General features: G+C 40.1%; 2 protein-coding genes across 7 annotated transcripts in view; both read left to right on the top strand.

Annotated features, from left to right (window-relative positions):
* The window catches only part of dock11 (dedicator of cytokinesis 11), a 66379-nt gene extending 62560 nt beyond the window's left edge, over nucleotides 1-3819 (top strand). For all 5 annotated transcript variants that reach the window (XR_006376414.1, XR_006376415.1, XM_044183120.1 and 2 more), the window contains one exon: nucleotides 2206-3819. Coding sequence is in view for 2 of the 5 variants with exons in the window: in XM_044183119.1 (XP_044039054.1) it covers nucleotides 2206-2295 (90 nt within the window). In the remaining 3 variants the exon portion in view is untranslated. The remainder of the gene's footprint in view (nucleotides 1-2205) is intronic.
* A 1879-nt stretch (nucleotides 3820-5698) lies between these two features.
* On the top strand, nucleotides 5699-18340 carry LOC122869801 (interleukin-13 receptor subunit alpha-1-like). 2 transcript variants are annotated; one of them, XM_044183123.1, is made up of 10 exons: nucleotides 5699-6045; nucleotides 7847-7989; nucleotides 9895-10057; nucleotides 11000-11099; nucleotides 11768-11931; nucleotides 12109-12239; nucleotides 12561-12705; nucleotides 14502-14601; nucleotides 16800-16884; nucleotides 16976-18340. In XM_044183123.1, exons 1-10 carry the CDS (start codon nucleotides 5958-5960, stop codon nucleotides 17072-17074), a joined length of 1218 nt encoding a protein of 405 aa, XP_044039058.1. In that variant the 5' UTR covers nucleotides 5699-5957; the 3' UTR covers nucleotides 17075-18340. The 2 variants fall into 2 exon arrangements, with proteins under 2 accessions (XP_044039058.1, XP_044039059.1); XM_044183124.1 differs by lacking the exon at nucleotides 14502-14601 and having other exon boundaries at nucleotides 5702-6045; nucleotides 16976-17044.
* The last annotated feature ends 171 nt before the right edge of the window (nucleotides 18341-18511 follow it).

Genomic DNA, 18511 nt, shown 5'->3' with positions numbered 1-18511 from the left:
ATATGGAAAGATCTTAACAAGGCATTCAGAGGATGGTTTTGGCAGATATGGCAGACATTTGGCAGTCATTGAATCCTCCTTTGACAGACCAGATCACAGATCACTCTGAGACATGAAAAAGTATTTACACTGTAGATTATGGCCAACACTGGCAGACCGCAGATAGTGTTGCACAGTGCAAATGAGAGAAACCACTAATCAAATTATGTTTACATACACAGTAGTGTCCTGGTTAGGGTCGGAACATTTGCGTGTCCACACATGTAAAAACGACTTCCTGGTAGTAGATGTCTTGTTACCTCAGTAATTCCAAAACAAACCAGGATACTGTCAAGTAAAAATGCCATCCAGGTTTCTGCTGTCACTCAGCTCTTTGTCTCAAGGCATGCAGTTGTGATTGTAGTAGTAAAACGTGTCTCCTGTCGAGCAGAGAAGAAGTATAATTGTATCCTCTAGAAAAGAAAGAACGAAATGTTTTATTTGGATCAGATGGCGAATGTATTGATCCGTTTAAACCAGCAGCAGGTTAGTTGCAGGATGCTGCTGTCCCACCACAAGTCAGCCTTAAACTGAAGTGGGGTCATCAACTGCTGACCAAGGTGATACAGAAACTACGAAAACTAGGATGTTGAAATAGCAGGAAGGACACTAGAATGAAAGCTGACAATTAAAAATTTGAATCATATATTCAAGAATATTCTAAATACTATCAAATACTGAGCTGGAATACAGGACTGCATATAAACACTTAGTGATGAGTCCAATAACTTGTTGGTAACCAAACAGAAGTAGTTTTTTTACATTATTCTAGTTCTCTGTCTGTTCCCAGCGATGGTTTAGTTGAGGTCTGGTTACTGTGGGGGCAGGGTGTCGAGAGATGATCACATCTATGGCAAGCTGTAGCAGACAGTGCACGTGATTTTCATGTTGTTGCAGATCAGATATCACTTAAAGTACACACATCTACTTTAGTGTGTAAGACGGTGTTCATCTTCATAACAGAGTAGATAAAATCAGTTTTAATAATAACAACCCTTTTATTTTATACAACCACAGAAATAGGACGGTGTAGTCCCTCATTCGTCCAGGAGTGTTCTATCGTAGAAAAGGTTTCAGTCGTAGTCATCTGGACACTGTTTTCAGAATCAAGACGTTTCGGCTCCCATCCGGAAGTCATTCTCAATTGTGGTCATTCCACATAACCATACAACTACAGAAATAAAAACTATTAAAAAGCTACTGAAATCTATGTTAGAGGTAAATCAGTTTTTAATACTATAGTGGATTCATATTTTAAGCAGGCAGTCCATTTGTAGTGGATTGTTTTGTTTTGCTATTTTGCTCTTCAACTGCCTGGTAATCTGACCTGTTCACTATGATAACAATGTGTCATGGAATCAAGTGTTGGCATCAGCCAGATCAAATAGTTTCATCCGGGCTTTTTAACTGTAACCTAGAAGAGTGTACATTGTTTCGTTAACTGCCTCACCCTAGTTTGTGTTCATTTCTTACAGAAGTGTGACAAAATGAATAAAATAAAATAATATGTATATAAATGTGATTGAGCCTGCATCACCCTGTAGACTTTTACATTTTCACATTCACTGCTCTAAACACAGAGTAGTTCTAGTTCTAGTAGTACTTTCTACTCACTTTGGTTATACGTTTCTGCCCCCGCAACAGCTGTTTGGTTGGAATAACTACAACTGTTCAATAACTGGTAGTATAAACACAACCAGCCAAATTGGAAGCCTGGTGCCAGACCTCTGAATCTCCACCCACATCTGAGATTTGTTCAGCAATTAAAAAAGAATGATAATCAAAAGAATAAAGTGAAACGAAATAACAATTGATACCAGCCTTAGAGTACAACAAAACAAAACATGGTGCAAGGACAACATGACTTTAAATACAGCAACAAGGAATACTTGTGGACACTCTCTGTGGGAATGTCTTGTTCAAATTAATGTTTGTTGCAAAGTAATTATAGCTTTGTTCTATGTGTTCCATCGTATAGACAACACCTTTTGTTCACGCTTCATTTCTCTCTCTTACTGTACATTCAGCTTTTATGTGTTGAACCACATCTCATAGTGTGTCACATCCTACCAGCCCATGCAATTCAGTGTGTGTGTGTGTGTGTGTGTCTCTGAGTTTATGTGAGAACTGACCCTCATCCTGTCCTGTGTTTTGCTTTGACCCCAGATCTACCAGGAGGATATGATGCGTTCGCTGTTAGAAAACTCCCTCCACGTGTTTCGTGCAATCAGCGGGACGTCCACCGACCTGGGCTGACCTCTGTCCCACCGGCCTCCCTCCGCCGCGCCACCCACCCTTATGTATATCCCTTAAGGGCCTGAACTGGATGATAACAGGGCGGCTCTCCGTTTCAAGTCTGCGTAGCTACGCTTGCCAAAACCCTCCCCCCCGGTGAAGATGCCCATTTGGATATCTTCAGCATCTCTGCTGGATGCACAGTAGATGGTCGGGGTGAAAGATTGCAGCACATCAGTTGGATATAATGTTCAAACCACAGCAGCAGTATTTCTGAGAATGTATCGCAGCATCACCGACTTCACGTCGGCATGTCAAGTTTAGGTGTTTTGCTGAGTCGTGCTAGGTTGCATTGCACTTTTTTTCTGCCTTTGCGATAAATCGCAGGATTGACTGTTGCTTCTCTAGAAGGAGATACTGTATTAAAGCAATTGTTTCTGTCCTCTCCCTGCAATGTTGCCCTTCAGATCTATGCAGGACACCCCCCAAGAATTAATTTTTATTACTTGAGTCAATTGTTAGAAGACAATAGAATACTTTCGTTGTGCCACAGTGTTTTGTTTGGCCAGGCTTCAGTGTCGTGCCAGCAGGTCCCAACTCAGCCAGTTCTGTCTTAACAAACACCAAAACCGAAAGCATTAGGAGACTCTGTCGCGCCAAGGGATAGTTTTTTATAGGCTAGCAGCGCATTCCAGTCAGGTTAACAGATTGTGATAAACAGATAAGTGACTTCTAAAGAGAAGCAGCTTATAGTGAGCGTCAGGCTAAAGTTACTACCCTGTTTGTTTAATGACAAGTGTAAAGGCCTTCTCAGTCCGTTCCAAAGTTAAAGAAAAGAAAAGACAGCTCAGGGTTGGATTAAAGCTGTGTGATAAAGCTGCTCTTAAGAAGGGTTTGTTTAGTTTAAAAGTAGTTCAATTACATGGTAAATGTAAAAAAAAAAAATCTGTTGGTAATAACAATGTTCTAGATTGTATTAGAGGAGATGAATAATGTCACACCAGAAAAGATTATGATTAGAAATTCTATCAGTTGTTTAACAATCATTGAAACTGTATTCTCTATGGGCTCATTTTATGGCCTGTAAGCATTTGAAGTCAGTAACAGGATTTGAGGACAGGACACGCTGATCACAGCGGTGTGATAATATTTCCTTCAGTACGGTAAGTGAAGAGTTCCTCTCCTCTGGGTTAAGATCTGGTGCCTTTGTGCTCTCCCTTCTGAGAAGACTCCCTTATCTCAAGTAATAAGACCTTCATCACATGCTGGTTATTCACAGTATTTCACAAGTGCTACACTGTAATTAGCAGATAGATGAATAATATTTAAGCAAATGTACATAATTTGTCATGCTGTAAAGTGAATTCTGTCTCCATGTATGTATGTATGTATTTATATTTGAAACATTTTAGACTCTGGTTCAGTCCAAATCTGTCCTGGCAGAGAGATTTCTTTTTTCATTTTTATTGCATTGTATACTGAAGTGCAGCTGCTTGTCAAACTTACTTTGTAAAGCCTTTTTTTCAATAAAACCTGGAAAAACTATTGCGACTGATAATTATTTCTTGACCTTGGAGACAGTAGCTGACAAAACAATCTCCCCATTTAGTAGATGTTTAAGAGCTTTCACAAGATCTTCCTCTGCAGATGTTGCCAGGTTGTCATTCTCAAATCAGTCTCAACTTAAAAGCCAACCTAAATGAGGAATCATTAAAATGCTCAGACAACATATACATTTCCATGACATCTGGGCGACTCCATCTGCAGAGGAAGACAATACGATGGAATGCTCTGGAGAGATTTTGTCAATGTTTGAAAGCCTCTCAAACCCTGTCTTATGTTTCAGTTTAGTCTGCGTTTCAATTTATCCCAAAGCTGTTAGATATGGTTGAGGTCAGGGCTCTGTGCGGGCCAGTCAAGTTCTTCCACACCAAACTGGGAAAATCATTTCTTTATGGAGCTGGCTTTGTGCACGGCAGCTTTGTCATTTTACTTTACATACTCATCATGTTAAGTAGCCTGCCACATCGGTTTTGACCGTTCTTTTCTTTAATCTGTACCTGGTGAACCCCCCAAACTTTATGACTAACTTTATACAAAATTGCTGTAGTACCCTGTTAAGATTTCAATTATTTGAAAATAAGCGGCTTAAGCCCAAACCATGAAAAAACAGCCTTGGACCACAGTTACACAAAATGGGTCCCCACCCATACCTTGGCCAATAAAGTGCATTTCTTGTTAGAGATGTTGTGTGGTAACAATACAGCTGAGATCAAGTGTACAGTGTGTTTCCTTTGTATATTTACCCTGGCCTTGTACCGTCAGCTTGTCCACGCTATATTGTTTGTTGCTGTATAAAGCCATTACCATACAGATAATCAGCTTAATGATTCACAGACTCATTTAGAGCCTGACGACTTCCTGGAAGAATGGATGGACACTTGGGGTTTGAGATATTGCACTTATGCTCACACGCGTGCGTGCTCTGCCTTCATTAAGAGAGCCACTTGGGCAGCTTCCTTTGACTATTTAACTCTGTAACACTCAGTGTCTTATGGGCGGTTGGACGTATTTATTTGAGGACTATTGGGAAGAGCGAAACAGTTACAACAGAGCCACTGAGTCACCGTCATTCTCGTGTTGTCATTAGAGTTGTGACGTTCGCGAACGAACCGATTCTTTTGAACGGCTCATAAACATGAACGATGGGAGCCGAGTCGCGGCTGGAGGGGAGCCGTTCTTTCTGTCGTTCTTTTTTCCTATGCGTGTTTCAAACAGATGCACACAAATGAGCTCCTCCGCGAGACAGAACAGTTATAGGGGGAGGGGCGCACCCAGCGCAGGCCAACCCTTTATAGCGTGATGATATTAGTTATTAGTTGTGCACGCATCCTTCACATGAGTACTCCAGTGGAAAAAAAACCTGCGTTCCTCTGTCATTGGGTAGGAGCGGAGCCATGACATGTGCACGCTGCCGTCACATGCTTACTCCAGTTAAAAAACAAAAAACAAAAAAAAAACACGTGCGATTGCCTCTCTGTCTCAGTGCCAACGTCAGTAATAGCGGGTCGTTCGGACTTCGAAAGGAAGAAGACACACACGTGACACATCTGAAAATGAGCCAGAGGAAAAGGAGCAGCATTTGGGTGCACTTTTCTCGCGAAGAAATTTCAGAATAATTCAAACTCAGATATTGGTGTGTGATATCCGAGTTTTAATTATTTGACTACAAATCTCACCTCATCATTCCTCCCAGTGATTATTTCCAGGATAAACTGAGATGCCCCCAAGCTGGCTTCTTAAAACTGACTAAATATTTAAAAAGAGCCGTTCTTTTGAACGGATCGCGAAGATCCGGATCCCCTCAAAGAGCCATAAATCCCATCACTAGTTGTCATTGCAGCTTCCCTCCCACTCTCACACCGACTCCGCCCCGTTCCCGGTAGCCTCAGACTCACAGAGACTATCAAGGTGCTTCAGTGACAAGGTTGAATTTTCGTTTTTCCTCCTATTAAATTTTTTTTCTCCTTCTTTTTCATCACCTACACTCGGTCGCCTGTATTTGCCTATTGTAGGCTATTCAGTAGCTTAACATAAACGGTTATAATATATTTATTTTTACTTGGTCGGAGTGCAAGAGGATCGAGGGACTTGACTCGTTTCCAGACAGAATTGACGCTCAGATGCTTGAAGACATGATGGGCTTTACTCGGAAGTTTTTGTCCTTCTTAACATACAACGCCATAATAATGGTATGCCAGTGCACAGCAGGTAAAGACTCCTTCATTATCCCTTTATTCGCGTTTAAATGAGACACTTGACAAGAAAATGGCATCTTGTATGAGCTTAATAAGGAGTCGACGACAGAGCTAGCTTAACAGAACCAAAGTTCAATTAGCAAGCTTTAATGACGCGCTTTAAACCCTTTTGACGGTCTCACATAAAAGGTAAAATCATTCAAAATGATGGAGCTTGACTTTCCATTTTAAGGCATATGAAAATTGGAGATGAAAAAAAAATAGCCTAGATTAAGAATAGTCTACTAGGACTATAACCCTGTGATTTTTTTAAATTCTTGGTTGTCTTCAATTGTTGCACTATATTTATTAGCCGACTAGCCTGTTTTGATTTTGTGTTTCACTTATGATTTCAAATGTTTCTGTATTTTAGAGATTCTCTCGGTATTTAGCTCCTGGCTTTAGGCTGCCTGTCCTGTATTTAGCGTTTGTACGTATGAGGTTTTTACAGTGATAAACACTTGAGGGTGTTTTGGATGGAAAAATATAAATTCAAATCCTACAGCGCTGTTTGCGGTGTAGATGCGGTTGCGCCTCTATGTTGCAATTACGGCGCGGGAGCAGAGCGCAACCGAGAATCCCGAAAGATTTCTGAGATGTAATGGAGCAAACTACCGCCGATTAAAGGCTACATTAAGACTTGTACTGGAATGTGGTTGGTTGAAAATGTGACAATATGCTACCGAAACAGACTTTGGACTGAAACGTCCATTTCGAGGATATAAAATAAATAAATAGTTAAATAAATAAATAAGATTTTGCTGTACAACTTTTGAGAAAATTATGCTAACTAATTTTACTGTAACGTTACCCTCCCTCCCCTATTAGTCTTACATGGGTATCGACAAGAATATATATTTTTTTAAGAAAAACTTTTAAGAGGTCAAATATGAAGAAAATGTGTATGTTCCAAAGCTCATTGAGTTTACAGGTGATTTGACCTGGATTCTCTCAAAGCTGGTACAGTGAGAGGATTTCGTTTTGAATGTGGAAAATTACATTCTTACAGCAACAGAGAGGGATCAGAGAGAATCTGTCGGACGTTACAGTAAACCTGTAAAGGAAAAGTGTTAAGATAGATTAAGAGCCGTCCTTCCTGTTAGTGACACCACTCACTGTTGAGGTACTTTTACTTTACTTGCGTATTTCAGTCTTATGCTACTTTCTACTTCACTATGTTTCAGAGGGAAATATTGTACTTTTTACTCCATTACATCTCTCAGCTGACAGCTGGAGTTACTACTTTACAAACAAAAATACTTAAATGCTTTTGTGCTTTTACTTAAGTGAAATCTTGAATGCCACAGAGCGCTACTGCTACTTTTACTGAAGTAAAAGATAGGAGTAGCCTACTACTATTACGTCTGTTGTAGAATAGACGAGCAACAGAAATATAAACTGCGTCAGGTTAGCCTACCTTTGGCCCGCAGTGTGTGGGTTGCGGTCAGATGCAGCCAGAAGTGAATTGTCTTTTACGAGGCATCACCAAAATGTAAATCTTAATCAGAAAATGTATTTTCTATTTTAAACTTTAGGAAATAATCATGACCGGCTGACCTCCTAAAGGGCCCCAGGGCAAAAATGGGTCCCTATCTGGAAATGTCTTCAAACAATCAGCAAGTGTTGTCAAATGACAACAGTAGCATGTGTGATTCAAATAATACATGTAAAAATTGAATTCATTGATTACCGAGGCTAATGAGAGCTCATTGTGACAGTTTCGTTCATTTTGAACAGGTAAAATGAATTCCTCTTTTTCCATTTCTCGTCTACAGGTCACCCTCCTCCACCGACAGGGCTGACATATAAGTGGCTCGACGCGTTTACTGTGAACGTGTCCTGGAAGAAGCCAGTCGGTCTGCTGGACGGCAGTGAGGTCGGATACAAATACTTCCTGATGAAGAACGGAACAAAAGAGGTAGGAAACCTGATGAAACTGGTCCTCAGGTTGCAGCAATATCAGTGGAGGATTAAAAGCTTGTTATTAGCTACAGATCACACGCACTTTAAATGACATTACTGCCAACCAGTAAAAAAGGTTATATTTTGGTGTCATTAATTCATTTATTTGACTATTCATTCACTCACCGAGAAGGAACAACTTTGAAAAATCTTCCGTAGCGATGCATTCAAGGAATCTCAGGTATCCAATAGTCAGCTGTTGAAAACCATGCATTTATTAGCTACAGATCTGTTGATTAGATTATTACTAGGCCATAAGACTGCTCTTCCTTTATGACAACAGAACACACACTTTAATCAGTGTTTAAATACAGTAACATATAGACATTAGGTTTCATGCAAGACCCACTTGTGCAAACGGATTGGTTCTGAAGTTGCACGTGTTACGGCTGGTACGCCGGACAAACAGGGAAAGGACCCAAACTCGAACCATGACAGCATGTACGAGTGATTTAAGAGAATTCGTGGCATTTACCAATTTTCTCTTTCAAAGAATTTTCTTTCAGGAACAAATTCACGAGTGGTCCAGACCTGTCGTGTGAGTCACGTACAGACTTGCAAGTCATAATGCTTTAATCTGAGTGACGTTCGAGTTTAAATATGACACCACTCTTAACTAAAATAAAATATGGAACTGAAACAAACTTGCAAAATGAATGTTATGATTACCATTTTATCATCATCGTGGATGGCAGTTTACTGAGAGATATTTTAGATTGTATGATTTTTATTGGCATATTTTGGCAAAGCAAATGTATACATTTCACTAGCTGTTAGGAAAATTCTCTCACTCTGACAGCTGGCTCAGGGTCTTTATGTAATAACAATGGACAGTGTAACATCACCTACTGTAGGCTGTAATATACTCTCATCTAATATCTCTGTGAATGTCACGTCCCGTTGCCCGCCTCTCATATTAGTCATGGACCACTTTGCCTAGAAAGATGTTTTTAGCATCGAACTTCAGGTCAAACCATTCTGTCTTTATGTCTGTCACAGTACAGCGCTGCTGTGATGGCACATCGTCACAGCTGTATTAATATCTTCTAATTGTTTCTGTCCTCTAACACCACTACCGAGTCGACATCGATAAATTTGCTAGACTAATGTTTTGTCCGAGGACTTTCGACAGCCCACACGGTTCCTCTCTTGTGTGACATGTTTGTGAATGAAGCTTGATACTCATGAATACGCACCTCCTCGTTATCACAAGGCCTTAATCTTGTTAAAATGAGCCATTGAAGACAAGTTGGTGCAGTTAAGAGAGTTTGGTGGATCTGGACTTGGAACACTCGTACAAACAAACCTCGGAGAAAAAAAGCAAGAGAGGTTTAGGATAAGAATACAAAAATGTTCTTGCATAAGGCCCGTTGTCTAATATATACGAAAAAACTAAAAATACAACAGCTACAACCACACAGATGCAAACCTTAAATTACTGTGAAACCATATGTTGGTTAGATTTGAAGCCCAGAGGATAAATATTATGCCAAAAACCGAAAAAAAATGCTAAAAATGGTGCATTAAATGGGTCGCTGTTGTCTGAGTTTCATTGAACACACGAACAATGAGTTTTCCTGTTTTTCACACAGTCCCTTCCTGAAGATGCATTGCTGCACTGCTGTAATGTAACTTTGATAAAAGCAACATGATAATCACCATTGTTTTATTCATTGCAAGCAAATCTGAAGTCTCCTCTAGTTGATTTTTTTTTTATACTGAAAAATTAAAGCCCCTATGTGTATGATTTGAACATTTCTGACTATTTTTAATCATGGACCTACAGCCTGAGGCAGAAGACAAAGTGTTTCTATACGTGAAAGCATTATCCTCAGTAAAGCCCATCTTGTCTTTCTTCCAGTCTCTGACGTGCACACAATGGAGAAATTTCACAGAAACTTGTCTGACAGAAGAGACGGGTCCCAGTGGCTGGACGTACACCATTTTGACTGATGGCAGTCCGACCTGTAACAGTTCGAATGAGAGTGAAGCCGTGTCCATAAACATTATTAGTAACGCCACGGGTAAGAAGCTGAAAGCTGACATTAATGCAGTACTTAGGTTTTGGATTTATATTTTTTTGTATTTTATTTGTCCTGCATTATAATGCTATTAAGTCATACTTACGTACTCTTACTGGTGCAAGAAATCTTTTCTTACATGATCTAGGTGACTTATCGTCTAATTTTGTGAGGCCAGAAACGTAGGAGTGATTTTTTGACAGTGACCTGACTTTCGAGGAGCAGGTAAAGAGAGTTGTACAATCCTGCTTCCTTCAACTCCGAAATGTATCAAAAATCAGGTCATTTTCATCTCATGCTAATTTAGAGACGGTAATTCATGCTTGTATTTCACCTCGTCTAGACAATTGCAACTCTCTCTATACCTGCCTCAGTCAAAAATCTCACATCTGCAGCTTGTTCAGAATGCTGCAGCTAGACTAAACGTGGAGACCACATTACCCCAGTATTAGCACATCTGCACTGGCTGGAGCACAGAAAGGTCTAGCCCCTGGTTATAGTGCTGACCTTTTAACTCTTTATGAGCCGGAACGCAGCCTGAGATCCTCGGGGCAAGGCTCTTTTGGCTGTTGCACAGTCCAGACTCAAAACTAAAGGTGACTGCACTTTCTCTGTTAGGGCGCCCGTACTGTGGAATGGCCTGCCTGAGGAAATTAGGCTAGCATAATCAGTTTCATCTTTTAAATCCCTTCTAAAAACAGACTTTAATAAACTGGCTTTTATATGAACTTGTATGTTTTTGATCTGTTCTTAGTTGGCTTACCTCATAGATTACCTTTATTTTCGTTCTGTATTGCTACTGTTTTGGGTTTTACTGTAAAGCACTTTGTAGACATTGTTTTTAGAAGTGCTATAGAAATACAGTTATTATTATTCTTCCTTTTATTATTATTATACTTGAATCTTGCTACATGTAGGTGACACCTTTGCTTTTCTACTGTACAGCTAAATTGGTGAAGGACTTCAAATGTTTCATCTACCCCAATGAATTGAACTGTTCCTGGATCCCAGTACATCAGAATCTTAACCTGACGCTCTCCTACAGGTGAGAATTACAGACACAATACGTCTCCAAATATGTGCAGTAAAGAAATTCTATCTGAGGGACTATGTCATTGTTTTCATATCATACGTTGTGCATTTGTCGTTGAATGTAAGATGGCCAACATTATACAAACCATGTCGGTTAGCATAGCTTCTATAGTTCCTCTTAATCTCAGTAAAGCCCATCTTGTGATTTGTGAGAGAGTGATTTGTGCAGAAAGATATCCCCTCCTGTCTCATTTCTTTGGCGATTCAGCCTCTAAAACAAGACACATGAAGTCAGGAAAAACAGGAACATAGTGCCACAATATTTATATCTCTAGATCAAAGCACTCATCTGGCCATCAGCAGTGCAGCGAGAAAGCCTACATGTGGATGGGATTTTCATGCTTCATTCCGGTCTGGTGGGGTTGTGAATTGCATTCGTTTAGGAACATTTATTAGACCACACAGATATTAATGGCCAGTAGATAATCTGTGATCTTTATGAACATCTAGTGGCGACTGAAGGAATTGCAGGATCCATAGTGTTTTTCTGAAAAGCGAGCAAACGGAACCAATTCTGGGCTGTTTTCATTTAAGTGAAATACTTTGAATAAAGCATGTGTGCCAGCTGTAGCCCTCCCTACGGCCCACTTCTCTTATCACCTCCCTGTTTTGGTATTACAGGGTTTATGGACGTTCTCAGGAACTTATCGAAGGTTTAAAAGTGTGTGATCAGCCTTTCAGCAGTGGAATGAGGAATGGTTGTACCCTGAAGGTTGCTGCAGAGTGTGACATCTGCATCCTTGTGGACAGTGAAGCTGGAATGAGCACCTTCAGGCCTGTACTTGGTTGGTGTTACTTCTAATAGTTAATTATTGATGTCATTGTGAAAATAAATATAAAACATTTGCTGTTAAAATACTTTTATAGCCAGTGATTGAATCTTGTTTTTAATCTTTTGCAGCCAAGTACAAAAAAAAATATATATATATATTTTTTTTTTTGTCCTTTTACAATCTCCTCAGTGGTACCTTCACCAAAGCTGCACATCAGAGAAGATGGAGATAACCTCAAACTGAACTGGACACCTCCAGAGGTCGGAAGAGATTGCGTCTGGATATACGAGATCCGCTACAAGAAATGCAATGAGCCTCAAGTAAGTTGTCAAATTCAGCTGTTTATACTAAAATTAATACTAAAAGTCCTCCCTCCTTGAGGTAATGAGGTTTTGAGTTTGCTACAATGACACTGAATGTTCTCACATTTAAGCGTGGTGTCTATCAGTTGCAAATACCACATATTGGAACATAAGTTTGTATTTCAGCAGTACAAATGTATTTGTATTCCCAAAAATGTCTGTGCTTATATCCAAACATTTAAATTTGGGCAACTACATTTTTATTTCATCAATGCCACATAGGTTCTCTATACCTGACAAAGTGCAACACTGTGATTTTATGTGCTTAATATTTTTTAGGTATTGCTGAACTTCACTAAGAAGGGAGAGCCTACGATGCAGATGGCCTATGATAAAAGATGCCTTTACGAGTTCCAGTCCAAAGTCATGACTGGTATATATTGCAAAAACATATTCAGCGACTTCAGCGAAGTTGTAACTTACGGTAAGTGTCCAACCAATTTTACTTACACTGATTTCTCTGAGTGTGTTTGACCTCACGTCCGTCCCATTCTCGTGAACGTGATATCTCAGGAACGCCAGGAATTTCTTCAAATTTGGCACAAATGTCCACTTGGACTCAAGGATGAAGTGATTAGAATATGGTGGATAAAGGTCAAAGGTCAAGGTCACTGTGACCTCAAATGACCTTGACAAACACGTTTTTTGGTCATAACTCAAGAATTTATGCAGCAATTCTGACAAAATTTCACACAGATGTTTAATGGGATACAGTGATGAAGTGATGGCCCAAAAGGTCAAAGGTCAAGTTCACTGTGACATCATAATGTCCTGGAAAAACTAAACTTTTTTGGCCTTTATTTAGCCCCATAATTTAGGAACAAAAGGGGAGATTGTGACCATATTTCACAGTTGGTCAGACACTGAATAGGTGACACTTTTGACTCAAAGGTCCAAGGTCACGGTGACCTCTAAAGAGGTTTTCAGCCATAATTTAAAAATGAATTCGGCGATTCCAGATGTCACACACATGTTGACAGGGACGACAGAATGAGTAAGCGTCTAGCTAATCGTGATCTTGTGAGTGAGTGAGTTTCAACTACAGTTCATAAAATGCCAGGAGGAAACCAAAGCAGAACTTTTTGTGTAGCTATACTCTATAAGAATGTGTACCTATTTAGTCCTTCAAAATCAGTTCAAAAATGTATATTCACTGGAATCATACATTTGTAACTTCAGTATAGTGATAACTTCCCTTTAGCCAGAAAATACACTTTATCACTTTTAGTAAATTCCTTCCAAGTATTCACTATATATTGTATGAGTCTGGACAGACATGGATGTAAACTGCAACTTGGCTGGTGGAGGCATACAACTGCCAGGGCGGCCTTTCTAGTTTATACCTTATTGGCATGATTCTTGAAATCTCATGAAACAAGCACTGGGAAAAAGTGAAATGATCTTCCCCAACTTTCCCCAGCAAGTTTAAAACTTTTGTATACTACAATATAATACTTAATGACATATTGAGATGGATATTTGAAGGGTCTTTTTTGTCATAGAATCCCTTGATTTGCACACACACAGTGGTTTACATTATGTTCTTGTTCACCAGGTACTCTATATTATTCAAAAAATGTTCTTAATGGCTTGTATGAATAGATATCAGTTCATACAGGATTGAAATTTCCCTTTAGTGTTAAAATTTCTCTTGTCAGAAAAAATAACAAAATAGATCCTGATGCAAAAACTGTGTTTTGCTGGCTAATGTATGTCAGATATCGAAATTACTTTGTACCACAGCAACAGAAAGAACATGAGAAAATGCAAACCACCATGTAATTGCTGTTTTAACTTATCACTTAGTCAGTATTGGTTGCCATCAGTTTCTGCTTTTCATATTTTATTTAGTCATGTTTGGTGATTTTTCTGTAGATAGAAGTGAATGAGTACTGACATTTGAATAGGTATTTTCAAAGCTTGTTGCATGCATGGTCACAGTTTAGTAGAATAATAAACTGAGGGTTGCTTTAAGATTTGACCCAGAGGTTTACAGAGTAGACTTACCTCTTTTAACTTTATCTGTACTACTGAAGCCAGTTCATATGAATAGTTGAACGACACATTGAGTTGAAGCATCCGACCAGAATTTGATTTGTGCAAGCAGGATGACTGGGTTGGGGTTTAGGATGCTTTGGGGCTTTGAGTTTTGTATACAACTTCTGACTTGAGCAAAAATGTCTTGAAAGCTGAAGAAAATGTGTCTGTTGTTTATCACAGGTACTAATAAGCCTCTTGACAGGACACTGACTGTGGTTGCCATTGTCATCCCCGCCATTCTGTCTGTCTGCGTCATTCTGTCCTGCTACTGCTTCAGGAGGTATGCTTTAGAAAGAGAACAGTTTGACACAAGTCAAAGATTTTCTACCTACCTGCCACAAAGTGTTTGTAGACGGTACAAAGCACATTTCTGGGTGCCCAATTGCTTTATACCAAATTTGGCAATCTATTTCAAGAGTCGATGTAAAGCAAACCTTTTGTGAAACAGTATTTGATCTGCAACAATGAAAACCTGTCACTGAGATTATTGCAACATCTAAACCTTGGATAAAAGCTGATTGGGTGCCTTTGATCACACCGGACAAGAAGCACAGGTTATGCATGTGAGTCATGTTTCTCAAAAACTAATGACCAGATTGTTAGGAAATCTGTTGTGCACGAAAGCCCTTTAACACGAAGAAACATTATAATTCTTATCTATTTTCCACCAGCAGGCAAACACTGAAACTTAACAGTCAAAGGATGTTGCTGTGACTTTTAACTGCACCTTTCTTGTGCTGCCCTTGGAGTGCTTTAGTGTTGAATCAGTAGAGAGAGTGAGAGTGTGTGTGTGTGTGTGGGTGAGTGGAAAAAGATTAACAAAACAAACCTGCAACACCCTCAGGAACAGGGAGGTAGTGTTTTTAAAGGAGCAATATGGAAGATTTGGCTAGAATTATATTTTAATACATTCAAAAAAAATGAACTAACCTTATCAACAGAATGTGGAGAAGAAACGGATATGACATTATGTCAAAGTCGTCCATGTATTGTGTTGCAGAGATATCTACTGAAATTAGCATGCTAACCCACTAGCCCCGCCCCACCCTGTGTTGTAATACCCCATAGGCGATTTGAGGGGGGATGTCATCCCTCTTGTTAGCAAAATGACCAAAATCTGTCCCCCTTGTTAACCTGTCGTAGTGGCGCTTAACATTGCCACTTTTAATGATTGCCACAATCTTGGAACATGAGACATACTGGTTTTGAACAGCCTGTGGGAAGATTGAACATGTAAGAGACCGTCCATTCTTGATTAAAAGCTGTTTCCGCTGTCTACTTTTCTCTTTTTAGCTCCCGCCATGTGAAAGTATTTCTCCGACTCGACTCGTCTCTACTAGAGTTGTGACGTTCGCGAACGAACCGATTCTTTTGAACGGCTCATAAACATGAACGATGGGAGCCGAGTCGCGGCTGGAGGGGAGCCGTTCTTTCTGTCGTTCTTTTTTCCTATGCGTGTTTCAAACAGATGCACACAAATGAGCTCCTCCGCGAGACAGAACAGTTATAGGGGGAGGGGCGCACCCAGCGCAAGCCAACCCTTTATAGCATGATGATATTAGTTATTAGTTGTGCACGCATCCTTCACATGAGTACTCCAGTGGAAAAAAACCTGCGTTCCTCTGTCATTGGGTAGGAGCGGAGCCATGGCGTGTGTGCGCTGCCGTCACATGCTTACTCCAGTTAAAAAAAAAAAAAAAAAAAAACACGTGCGATTGCCTCTCTGTCTCAGTGCCAACGTCAGTAATAGCGGTCGTTCGGACTTGAAAGGAAGAAGACACACACGTGACACATCTGAAAATGAGCCAGAGGAAAAGGAGCAGCATTTGGGTGCACTTTTCTCGCGAAGAAATTTCAGAATAATTCAAACTCAGATATTGGTGTGTGATATCCGAGTTTTAATTATTTGACTACAAATCTCACCTCATCATTCCTACCAGTGATTATTTCCAGGATAAACTGAGATGCCCCCAAGCTGGCTTCTTAAAACTGACTAAATATTTAAAAAGAGCCATAAATCGTTCTTTTGAACGGCTCTTTGAAAGGAACGGATCGCGAAGATCCGGATCCCCTCAAAGAGCCATAAATCCCATCACTAGTCTCTACTCTGTGTGTGTGTGTGTTGTGTGTGTGTGTGTGTGTGTGTGTGTGTGTGTGTGTGTGTAGCCTACCTCACTCACTGACTCGACTGGCAGGCCGCTAAACCGCTGCCGTAAAGGCTAAAAAAACTGCGCCGGTTAAAATAGAAACGCTCTGTCAAAATGTAAGAATTCTCAACAATTTATCGATATTCTCCATATCGGGGGGTGCAGCAGCAGCATGACAGAGGCCGGGTCAGAAATTAACAGAGCCTGGGCCAAAAGAAAAAATATCTGCCTGTTGACATATTCAAAATATTATATTTTGGTGGTGGAAACATTGTGTGCTGGTTGTTGCTTTCTGTTATTGACATGCTTGTTGTGGTGTGTCTGCTTGTAGACACAGCGCCATTATTTGCCCCATCGTACCAGATCCTTCGGCAATATTCAAGGAAATGATGATGAACGGAAACAAAGAACTTAAGGTAAATTTTAGGAACAAATGAAAATGTGTATACTCTATTCACCTGCTCCCTCTGTCTCCACAAACACTCATTACACTGTTCTATTTTTCAGACCACAACAGGGAGTCTGTACACACCGGTGCCAGAACCCATTGAACCCTGCAATATTACCCCTGTAACTGAAAAAACTGTCCTCCAGCAAAACTCTTGACTGTACATGTACACAGCAGTGCCTGCAGTGCAGCTGGACTTCCACTCTGAGCGAATTCATCAGGGACATTTACAGAGTAACCAGGCTGAAAAGCTTTGTTTCACTGATCTCTTGTGGTTTCAAGTCTGTTGCACATTTGACAGGTGTGGTCAGGAGATGACTGATCTGAATACAATTCTGTATCACTGCAGCCAGGTGAGAACTTCCACCACCAGAGGTTAGCAAAAACAAGATTTTCAGCTGCTGTTAAGATCCTCTCTAAGGTAGTACAGATGCATGCTGCTGAGGCCTGTCATGGACGAGATACGATAAAATAAGATAAAATGCACTGAATCCTTGAAACTACCTTTAAAAAGCCGCCCAGCTATGGACCCGGAAACACAAACAGGACAGGAGAGTTTGTCATGCCTGCACTGTGCTGATATCTTCCCGTTTAGCACTGAGGAGGAAGACAAGGATAGGGGTCCGCCCTTATCCTGTTGTTTGGTTGGATAGCGTGGAGGACTGCACGTGGGCCAGCGGAAGCTATTTACTGGGCACCGTACCCGTAAGAGGAGCTGGTGTATCTTTGGATATCTGCTGTACACATTTAAGAGATCACAAAGGAATAAAAATAGGAAGAGGGGAAAGACTGCCATCATTGAAGCTAGACAATAGGCCAGAAGCAATAACCTAAGAGGTGGGAAACCACATACTTCTTACCACTGAATATGATCTCAAGACTGCACAGCAAGCTAAGAGCTGCTGTGGCTCTCCTGACCTCCACACATGTATCAGCCCCCAAATGAGGAAAACAACTTGTTTTGTCTATTTGGCATGGTTACAAACATTGTCTTATGGGGTGCCCTTGTGTTAGTGCTGGAAATCATTTAATCTTATCCGAAAATAAAGAAATAGACAAGAAATTTAATGAAGAGGTACAGCTGTGGTGAAATTTGAATATCTAATCTTGGAAGAAAACTTAGCATCTTTACTTCCACTTTTATTTCCTCTGTTAACCCATTATTAGTGCATGTCAAAAGGAATTAGACTTTGTTGTCAAATGGAAATGAATTGACCTGCATGAACTTTTCTGGCAGACACTGATAGCTCTAGATGCCAAATGTCTTGTATATTTTGGATGGAAATAATAATTTTATTAAAACAGTTGATCATATATGTCTCTTGCAAATCTGACTTGTGGTGTTAAACAATGTTTTCTTCTTTGTACACAGTGATAGAGAATTGTGTACACAGCTGAGCATATATTAAACTTATTGCAACTTGGCTGTCAGTCTGTTGATTTTGTGCAATCTTTGGTCTACTTTCTCATTCACCAACACACCCAAATCCAAAATGTCATGTCAAACTCCTCCTTCCTTAAACTGAGGGAAGTTTTTTTTGTCTGTTTTGTTGCATTTACCAACACTATTTGTTGGGTGATTGTTGACGATTTTT

Source organism: Siniperca chuatsi, linkage group LG22 (assembly GCF_020085105.1).
Source record: "Siniperca chuatsi isolate FFG_IHB_CAS linkage group LG22, ASM2008510v1, whole genome shotgun sequence".
Taxonomy (NCBI): Eukaryota; Metazoa; Chordata; class Actinopteri; order Centrarchiformes; family Sinipercidae; genus Siniperca; species Siniperca chuatsi.
Note: the sequence above shows the minus strand (reverse complement) of the source record. Positions and strands in the feature narration are given on the sequence as shown.